The 11,551-nt window shown below is 24.5% G+C and overlaps 1 protein-coding gene across 1 annotated transcript; it reads left to right on the top strand.

Moving 5' to 3' along the window:
* The first annotated feature begins 8,773 nt into the window (after positions 1 to 8,773).
* LOC131173194 (probable glutathione S-transferase) lies at positions 8,774 to 9,774 on the top strand. Its single transcript, XM_058135148.1, has 2 exons — positions 8,774 to 9,225; positions 9,344 to 9,774. Exons 1-2 carry the CDS (start codon positions 8,908 to 8,910, stop codon positions 9,710 to 9,712), a joined length of 687 nt encoding a protein of 228 aa, XP_057991131.1. The 5' UTR covers positions 8,774 to 8,907; the 3' UTR covers positions 9,713 to 9,774.
* The last annotated feature ends 1,777 nt before the right edge of the window (positions 9,775 to 11,551 follow it).

The raw sequence follows: 11,551 nt of genomic DNA, 5'->3' as shown, positions 1-11,551 counted from the left end.
GGGAGCTAATCACTAGAGGCTCCTTTTGGTGGAATAGCTTAGAAAGTTGAAAGAACTCCGGGATTAAGTGTGCTCGCTTGAGAAAAATCCTAAGATGAGTGACATCCTAGGAAGTTCTCTATTCCACCTATGAGACAAAACCGTGAGACTCAAGATGGGGTGAGCCAAAGCGGATAATTCTTCTAGTGGTTGGAGTAGGGCATTACAAGTTGGTTTCGGTTCATTTCTAAAATCGAAAATCGAAATTAACGGATTATGATATATGAATAAGAGAATTTGAGGCTAACAAAATGGTGTATTAAATAAATAATAATGTTTTATTATAATTAATACTATTATATGTTTTATAAATAATTATTAAAATATATTTAGTTAAATTTTAATATGTAAATGCTTTTTAAAAAATTCAGATTTTTAATTAAACTTTTAACAAATAATATTTAGTTATTAATAATAAAAATAATTAAAATTAAAATTTTATAATAACAAATTTAACTATATCAATGAAAAATAAATATTATTATATTAAATTATATAATGCAGTAAATAAAAAATTTTATATTCAATAATATAAAAAATAATTGAGTAATTCAAGTTAATAATAATATAATAAACTATTAATACCCTTAATTATTCAAATTGTAAGTGGGAGAAGTAAAGAAATTTTAATTGTTTTTGCAATAATTGTAGGTTAATAATTATTAATTATGTTAAAAAATAATATAATCTAAATTAATAAATAAATCATTTTGCATAGTTTTTAAGCGTTATATATATATATATATATATATATATATATATATATATATATATAATACACAAAATGATGTATAACTTAAGTGGTTTGCTAGTACAAAGAAGATCGCTCCTCACAGTTTTCCTTATTTTTTTTGTTGAGCATCTCAACCCGCTTTCAGCTGAAAAATCGGCTCAAATGCAGTCAAGTTATTGGTTCATTAGTTATCTGATCGGTTTAGATCAGTTCATACTAATTTTTGTATTCGAGGATTTATTTTGTGAACTAAACCTGATTAAGATTCAATTCCTAATTAAACTGGTCGAATCGACTGATTCATTCGAATTCTGATAACATGATTTTTAGCACACTCCATGATGAATTTGCTACTAAAAACATAGGAAAGAAGAAGCAGATTTTGTCTCCTACAATTTGTTAAATCAGGTAATATGACACCTCTTATCCGTCTACAGTGTAGCCGAGCAAGATATGCCACACAGTGTGCCGAAGCACCAAATCATATTTCAATTTAATTTACCCTTTTTACTTATTAATTTACAATTTTTGATTAATCTGAATTTTGCGCAAATTTTATAGAAAATCCGGCAGAGTGCCGACTGTAAATTTGAAAAACAGTTCTTCTGAATCTGTTAAAAACACTTCCAATATAATCATAATTTCAATCTCAATCAACCACCAGCATATTTTCAACAATTTCTCAAAATACTTCAGTATCTCAAAATTCAATTCATTTCATATCACACTCAATTCAATGAGAAATGCTCACATTTAATACTAAACATAGTTCATAGATAATTACATTAAAAATATAATTACATGAGTTTATAATATATATTACAGAAGTTTACAAAATACAAAATACCGAAATACCAAAAGTGGCCTAATGTCCTACCAAATGCACTGCAAATGTGAGGTGACTCTGAACTCTGTGTGCAGATCTAAAAGCTCACCCAGTATGAGGTCTGCTGGACTCCCCAGCTATGTCTCCAGTACCTGCGCGTGGCAAAAGCGACGCGCTAAGCAATTCTGCTTAGTGGTGACAATATAAAATAAAATAACTAAAATAATATAAATATGAAGAATGTATATTTACATTTAGGTAGACTTAATTTCTGACATTTATTACAGTATTATTCGATTAAAATTTTGTAAGATTCATTATCATTGCCCGAGTAACCCCTACTAGTCGACTGGACTGGATAAACGGGTAAACTGGCACTGGGTACTAAGTACCTCGGACCATCACACCATCGGTCACATTGTGTCTCCTGGTGTGCAACAGAACAGCTAATAAGCTGTAATAATCATCAGGGATAAGATTCAAGTATAAATACTCAATTAACATAGCCAAAGGCTATTTTATCACAGAATGGCACGTGAGGCCATAAAATACAGAATGGCATGAAGCCATATGTAGTACTGCTAACAGAACCCTATTGGCATGCCAACCTATCCAAACCAATCACACTAGGCCTACTAGGGCATTTAACATTTTTAATTATGCAATTCTTTGAAATTGAAATTTAATTATTACTATTCATTCCATTAGTCAACTAAAATGTTGACTTTTTCATAGACAATAGGTATATTGGTTCTAATATCACTAACATACCACATTTTGCATTGTAAAATTATTAGCATTGGTTGCCAATACTATTTCTAAGCTTAATGTTAATTGTTCAAAATTTTCAGATTTTAAGCTTTGTGTTTACTATTCCATTAGTCATTTTTGCAGTGGGAATTTGGCAAAGTGGTCAACATGAAAGTTGTTCCTTATTGTGTCTAGTTACATTTATTTTTTTGAATCACTCCATTTGGAGTTTTGTAGCTCAAGTTATGGCCTAAACACCATAACTGGCCGGATTGCCAACATCCCAGATTTTCTGGACTGACCAAATCTATAGTGTTTGGGGCAGTGACTGCAGGTCACCTTTTGAATATGTTATGGTTAAAATTTGGGTTAGGTTTCTTCATAAAAGTTGTAGATCTATGTCTCAGCTATTTGCTGGTAAAATTTTATGTCAATTGGACCTTTCTACACTGAGTTATGACCAAATGAATAAATACTGTTCATTTGGTCATTTTGTCCAGGCAGAATACAGGTCACCCAGATTAGGGTAATCTTTAGGTCAACTTGGTTTGGTTTTATGGGTATAGTTTCTTCACCAAAGTTGTGCCATTATATGTCTAGTTTCATGTCCAATTGGCCTTGCACCAATTGAACCTCTACAACTCTAGTTATTGCTGCCCAAACCTGCTGGACTCATGCCCAGTTCTGCAGGTCACCAAGGGCAGCCACACTAACCTCAATTCCCACTACACAAACCACTTCATTTCTTGTTTACACATAACAAAATGGTCACTAATTGACCATTAAAACTTACTTTCACCATTACATGATCAAGGTCTCAAGTTCATGCTCAAACCCTAACCCTAATATCTCCAATCATGCATTTACCTTTCTTTCATTATCCTAAATAATATATTAGTGTTAAAGGCAGCCACAATATCATTTTAATTCTCAGAAATCTACAAAACTCAACCAAGTTCAAGGTTGCTGAAATTTTGGGATGGGCATACACATGATGTTTGTTAAGTTTCTTTCTAAATTTATACTTATTTTCACTCCTCCAACATGAATGGAAAGAGAAAGATCAAATTTAGTCACTAACATCTAATGGAGTGAATTTCAATCTTGCAAGAGCTCTTCCTTTACACTTCTTTTTGCTCCCAAAAGCTTCACCAAGATGAAAGAGCAAGCTTTTGTGTTAACACTTAGGGTTTTTGTTGGAAGAAAACTAGGGAAAGCAAGCTTTTGGTGAACTTGGCTATAGAGGAGTGAGGGAGAGGCTTGGTGCGGCTTGGAAGAAGAGTGGGAGGCTGTTGGTTTGTTCTAGATTTCTAACATCTTTTCTCCTTTTTTAATGTATTTTAAATATGTTTAGTGATTTTTGATTGGCCAAACTTTTTAATTACCTCATGCTTATATAAGCATGAAGTAATAAATCCCATTTTCTTTTCTTTTCTTGTCTACTTAATTTCAATTAAATTTTTAATAATATTTATTCATATTTTATGTCATATAAATTATTTAGTTAATGGGACAAGTTGGCCAAAAATCATCTCTGAAGACGAAATGACCAAAATGCCCTCCGTTTGGCTTAACGAGCTAAAAGTGTGTGTACCGATTGATTAAATTTTTCCTTGTGTTTTCTTAACATTTAGTTGTCATTGGGACCCCAATAATCCTTCCCTGAGGTCCCAAAAATTATTTTATGAAGTTTTCCCCGGGTCTAGGGTTGCTAATGGCCTTCACCGTCACTTCCCTTTCAGGTTACTCATCCTTGGGGTTTCGGCTCGTTTAACCTTAGTGTATTTCATTCCTATAAATTTTCCTTGATTTTTATGAGCATTATTCGGTTTCTTTATAACTCCCCACTTTAGTCTAATTATAATTTCAAACATTCTAGCTGTCCGGACCGACATTGGTCACCGGAACAGTAGACTGTACGGACTAGCTAAAGTGAGGATGTTACAGGTAAATACTAGTAATTTTAATATATATAATATGTTTAAAATTAAATTAAATAATAAATTATATATTATAACCATTTAAAAAATAAAAAAAATGACATTCTTTTTTTTTTTAAATAAAATTAGTGAATTAAAGAAAATTAACTATTTTTAAATTTTCAAGATTTTAATTTTCAATATTTTAAATTGATAAATAATTAATTTCAAATTAAAAAAAAATAAAAAGGAAGTAGTTACAATTTCCAATTAACAACCGTTACAATTGCCACACGGTTCAAGAAGAAGATTATATATTTATAACTAGCATAATACTCATATTATCTATGGATAATTTATAATTTTTATTTTTAATTACATTTTAAATAAGATAAATTATTAATATTATTAAATTAATTTTAAATTAAAAATTTTCTCTTATTTAATATAATTTGAATAAATTTTTATTTATTATAATAATAAAATTTTAATTAATTTATAGTGTAATTAATTAAAATATTTATTTAATTCTTTTTGTACATATATTAATAGCAATTTTCAAGATTATTTCGTTTAAAATATAATAAAAGTACTATATTCAAAAAATAATTTAAATTTAATAAAATTTATATATTTTTCTCATAATTTATGTAAATTGATATTTATTTTTTGTAATTTATATAAAATACATTAGATTAACGAGAAAATAATATTATTTTAAAAATATATAAATATAATATTTTTTGTTATTAATATAACAAAAAAATATTAAATTACTACTAATAAATTGAATTATTTAATTTTAATAATAATGAAGATATATAACATTATTATTAATTAAAAGTAACATCTTGTTATATTATTTTTTAAAAGATAATTAATCTGATATATTTTTTTATAAAATAATTCTTTGACAAAAATGATTATCACTTTATATAAATTTATAATATAAAATAAATACATTTCATAAAAATTAAAATTTTAAAATATTATCATTCTCTATTAATATAATAAATATTAAAAATACATACTATTTTTAAAAAGATAGATTTTATAATTTTAATGCTGTAACTTTAAATTTTTTTAATTATCTTTATTTGTAGCTAAATTTTTGATGTAATTATATTTGCAATTTACCTTTTAAATTTTACTTCTATATAAAAATATAGTTGAGAGATAATTTTTATATAAAAATATAGATATTTAATTAAAATTTAAAAATAATTATGTTAAAATTAATGATAATTAAAATATTAGTTATAATTGCATTCGATATATAATTATAATGGAATAAAATTTTTAAAAAATATTAAATAAGAAATTTATAAAAAATTTAATAATTAAATTCATATTAATTAAATATATTTAAATAAATAAATTTTGAGAATAATAACTAATAACATTTGAAAGAAATAATAAAAAATAGTGCAAATAAAAAAAAATTTGAGAGCATTTAGGTGAAATGAAAATACCTAGTGAGAAGAGAGTACTTAATATGTATAAAATGTCTCATATGACATACTATATATAGACAAATAAATGAAAACTATTTAAATAAAAATAATTTATAATTAAATATTATTTAATTGAAAAACGATAATAAAAGCATTCAAATTCAATTTTAATAATAGTAAAATATCTTCTATTTATTTGGCCATTTCAATTAAATAGTCATAATTTGGTCATAATGATAATAATAATAATAAACATTAATTAAACTTAGGAAAGTAAAAAAAAAAAGAATATTAAATTATTAACATAAAAATAATACATATTAATTATAAAAACTCAAATATCTGTATTTTATTTTTATAACTTTTTATGTATATTATAATTTTTGTCTCTCAAATGTTTTAACAAAGATGTCATAGTAAAAATAATAGAAAATATAACAATGTAATAAAAATATTTATTAAAGATAAGAAATAAATTAGGGTTGATTAAATTATATAATAGTTGATTATGAGATCACAAATTAATTATCAATTTTCTTTAAATTAATGGCCATCAATGACATTTTATTATTATTATTATTATTATGGAGGGTAATATGTGACAAATAATATTTTTACATAAATAAATTTATAAAAAAATAATATAAATAACTTTTAAATATTGCATTTAATATAAAAAGATCTTAATTTTTAAAAATCAAATTTAAAAAAATAATAATTTAAATAATAAATGTTACAGTAGTATTGTAAATAATAATGATAATTAAAAAAATAAAAAAATAAATAATAATTAGTATTTATAAAATAATATAAATAATTTTTAAATATTACATTTAATTACAAAATGTCTTAATTTTTAAAATTAAATTTTAAAGAAAATAATAATTTATATCATAAATATTAAGATAGTATTATAAATAATAATGATAATTAAAAAAGAAATAAAAAAATAAATAATAATTAGTATAAAGAAGAGTATTTATAATTGATTATGAGATTATAAATTAATGGTCAATTTTCTTTAAATTAATGGTCATCAATAACATATTATTATTATTATTATTATTATTATTATTATTATTATTATTATTATTATTATTATTATTATTATATTTTAAACTATTATTATTATTATTATTATTATTATTATTAAGGGTAACATGTAGCAAATAATATTTTTACATAAATGAATTTATAAAAAATAATATAAATAATTTTTAAATATTACATTTAATCATAGAAAGCCTTAATTTTTAAAAAATTAAATTAAAAAAATAATAATTTAAATAATAAATGTTAAAGTAGTATCATAAATAATAATAATAATGAAAAGAGAAATAAAAAAATTAAATAATAATTAGTATTTATAAAATAATATAAATAATTTTTAAAATAATAAATTTAACTACAAAAGATCTTAATTTTTAAAAATTAAATTTGAAAAGAAATAATAATTTAAATCAGAAATGTTAAGATAGTATTTGTGAATAATAATGATAATTAAAAGGGAAATAAAAAAAATTAAATAATAATTAGTATAAAGAGGAGTAGCATAAAATTAATAAAAATTAAATGATCAATTAATTAAAATTGAAAATAAATGTAAATATTTAAATTTTTAGTCATTATAATTAAAACATATAAATTTTCACAACAGATTGATCAAATTTTGATGAAAGTTTATATTTTGTAATAATTAACCTTTAATTAATAAAATTATTGTTATTTTTAAAAAAGTTTAGATTAAAAAATTGTGAGTTTTAAAATTTTAATAATTATTTTAGTAAGGAGATATTATATTTAGAAAGTAATTTTTACTTTACTTAATATTTTATTTATTTAGTAAAATATCCAAAGTTATCTTAATATTGTATTACCTTTAATAATTAAGCATATTTAAAAAAATCAATTATTAATTTTTTATGAAGATTCAAATATTTAATTTTCATAAATAAATAGTAAAATTAATTAAATTTAAAAGGTCAAATTAATTAAAAAGTTATATATATCAACAGTCTATGAAATATAAAAAAAAGTATCATTGATCTTTCTCTTTTTTCTTTTAAAAAAATTTAAAATTAGTTAACACGATTAACTCTTTTAAAATGTCAAAATTTTGATTTCAACATAATTAATACTTTTTTATTATTTGAATTTGAAAGGTTAAATTAATTAATTAGTAAAATTTGGATTGTATTTAAAAAATCAAATTAAATAATAATTATATATTATAACCGTTTAGAAAATATTAAAATAATTGTCATCAATAAAATTAAATAATAAATATATATTATAACTATTTAGAAAATATTAAAATAAATTCAATTAAAATTTACTATTTGATATAATTGTGATCCATTTGAAATCCTATATCACAATATCAAATGGAAGCTTGCATTCTTTATATATATATATATATATATATATATAGAAAAATTTGAATTGTATTTAGAAAACTAAATTAAATAATATTATAATTAATTAGAAAATATTAAAATAATTATTATCAATAAAATTAAATAAAAATTATATATTATAATTATTTAAAAAATATTAAAATATTTATCATTAATAAAATTAAATAACAATTATATATTATAATTATTTAAAAAATATTAAAATATTTATCATTAATAAAATTAAATAATAATTATATATTATAACTGATTAAGAAATATTAAAATAATTATCACTAATAAATTCAATTAAAATTTACTATTTGGTGTAATTATAATTCATTTGAAATTCATTGTACCAGTATAAAAGGAAAATTTACATATTATATATATATATATATAAATAGAAATACATATTAAAGAAATATGCACTGAATATTCAAAAAGAAATACATTTTAAATTTAGAAGTGTAAAGATGCACACAAAATAAAATTAACCTTTAAAAATAGTCCTCCATTTTTCACACCTAATCAAATGCGTCACCTCTGTTCTATTTTGGATAAAAAAATGCGTCACCTCTTACGTATTAAAAAATTACCCCATGAAAATAGTCCTCCACTTCACACTTTTGCATGATCTGACTCAGGATTTGAGCTTCAATTTACAATTGAGTCCTCTGGCCATACTCTGTTCTATATATATGCATGTGGTGTTTACTATTGATTCACTGCTTATCAGATAGCTGGAGTCTGGAGATAGGCAAAGAAAGAAAAAAAAAAAAAGAAGACTATGGCTGTGGCAGAAGAAGTAAAGCTGTTTAGGAATTGGTCAAGTCCATTTGGATTGAGAGTGGTGTGGGCACTAAAACTGAAGGGGATTGAGTACGATGAAGAGTTGGAAGATCTTTCCAACAAGAGCCCCTTGCTTCTGCAGTATAATCCTGTTTACAAGAAGATTCCTGTACTTGTTCATAATGGAAAACCAATCTGTGAGTCTCTTCTCATTATTGAATATCTGGAGGAGACTTGGAAACAAACTCCATTGCTTCCTGAAGATCCACACCAGCGAGCCATGGCTCGCTTCTGGGCTAAGTTCGGTGATGAAAAGGTAATATTGTTAGTTTTCCCCATTACTTTTCAATTTAGAAATTAAATTGCAAGATTGAGGATTTTTCAATTATTTATTATTAACAAATATGATTTCTATTTCTGTTTTTCTGGAGTAGGTCTTTGAAACAATGAGATTTGGTATTCTCTTGAAGCAAGGAAAAGAACAAGAAGAAGCAATAGTTTCAACCATAGAGAACTTGAAATATTTAGAAGAAGAGCTAAAGGGAAAGAAATTCTTTGGAGGAGAGACCATTGGACTAGTAGATATTGCATTGGGTTGGCTTGCTTACCACTTCAATGTAGTTGAGGAGATAATTGGTGTGAAATTGATAGAACAACAAAAATTCCCATTATTAGTGGCATGGATGGAAGAATTCTCAAATATCCCAACAATCCAAGAAAGTTGGCCTCCAAGAGACAAACTCTTTCATAGGTTTGCTGGCTTTCGTAAGGCTGCCCTTGGAGAAGAACACACACCAAAATGAGCTCATATTATTTGTGAAAGTTACTATAGAGTGGTATTAATTTTATGCAATATTTATCAAGAATAAACACCCCCTTTACTTGTTATGTTTGTGTATTGCAATGGATTGTGATATGGTTAAGGATTTCTCCTTGTTTTGAACTATTAAGATGAGAAATTTTCATTTTCCTAATATTCATAGCTATTAATATCTTCAATTAATTTATATACATTAAAGTTAAATGAATTTGTTAAATGAGTGATATATCTTTCAGTTCTTAGATAAAATCAAGTTATTATTTGATATACTCGGTGTAAATATACCCTCACTCATAATTATGTAAGATTTATGCTATTGATTTCATAAAAGATTCATATTTTTATGGGTGAGAGAGTACTCCATTAAACACATTTTTCTATCATAACACAAGAATTCTCAGATATCCCAGCAATCCCTTTGTCTTTCCTGAATGGGCATAATTTAAAGTGGGCTTTCGGCCTATTGTAGTTAACTAATTATTGTCTTCAATTTTTGAGGGGAAAAAAGTTACCTGCAATCTCTTAGACTCTTCTCTTTCAAGGCCTTCCTCCTTTCCTCTTCTTCTTCCTCCTTCCTTTTCCTTTCCATCTCTTCCAGCCACTTCCTCTCCTTCTCCATTCTCTGTCTCTCCTCTTCCTCCATCTCCTTGGCTCTCCTTTGCTCCTCCGGATCATTCATTTTCCTCTCCTCGTCTTCTCTCTCCTTCTTCGCAATCTCTCTCCTAAACTGCTTCCTCTACATCTTCTTTCTCTCCTTCCTCTTCTCTTTCTTGCCCATCACCTCTGATTTCTTTTCTTTCCTTGTCTCTCCTCCTTGTCGTCCTCTTCCTACTCCTCCTCCTCCTTCCTCCTTCCTTTTTTGCCCCAACAATCAGTTCTACCATCTTATAAGATGGGTTTGGGTATTATATACTCAGGTTTGAAAAATAATAGCTGTGATGGGTTCAGATTAGGTTCGAGTTTTACATATTGGGTAACCATTACTCGAACCTGTTTATATAAATACTTAATTAAATATAAAATATATATTTTTTATATTAATATTTATAAATTTTTATATATTTTATTTTATATAAAATGAAATTTAAATATTTTATGAAATTATTAAAATTTTAAAATATAAATTATTAATAAAATAATTTTTATATAAAATATTAATTAAAATATATAAAATTAAACAGGTTTGGGTTTTTTTGGATAATAATAATAGGGTTTGGGATGAGTTCGAGTAATAAACAATAAATTTTAATTGAATTTGATATGGGTTTTAATTTTGATAATATTAATCAGATTTAGATTGGATAATTTTCACGGGTACCGTACTTGTTACCATCTCTATCTGATAATACTATAGCTAGGGTTCCTTTCCAATTGGATCTGTTTATGTAATGATCAGTTGCTATGTATGCTCAGTAGTGGGATTCTCTTGCATTTCAATAATCAGCTAAATATTTTATGGGTACTTTGTTTTTAAAATTAGTTTTTTCACTAAAAAATTTATAATTTTACGAAATTCGTATACTCCCTCTGCCTACAAATGGATTTACTTTTATTTTCATATAATTAAAAAATATAATTAATATAATTAAAATAGTAAATTTATTTTATTAAAAATTAAATAATTACCAATTAATATGTGATGCAGTAATAAGGCTCAATGCACTTTTAAGAGATAATTCAAATTGGATCCAGAAAAATTCAATTTCTATTTTTGGAAAAAACATTGTTGAAAGAGACGGTCACAAATTCCATATAAATTAATATTTTATAGACTTTAAATTGAACATAAATTAGAGATACCTTGGTGAATTAAAAAATAAAT

This window comes from Hevea brasiliensis, chromosome 14 (assembly GCF_030052815.1).
Source record: "Hevea brasiliensis isolate MT/VB/25A 57/8 chromosome 14, ASM3005281v1, whole genome shotgun sequence".
NCBI lineage: Eukaryota > Viridiplantae > Streptophyta > Magnoliopsida > Malpighiales > Euphorbiaceae > Hevea > Hevea brasiliensis.
This window is presented reverse-complemented; position numbering and strand designations above follow the sequence as displayed.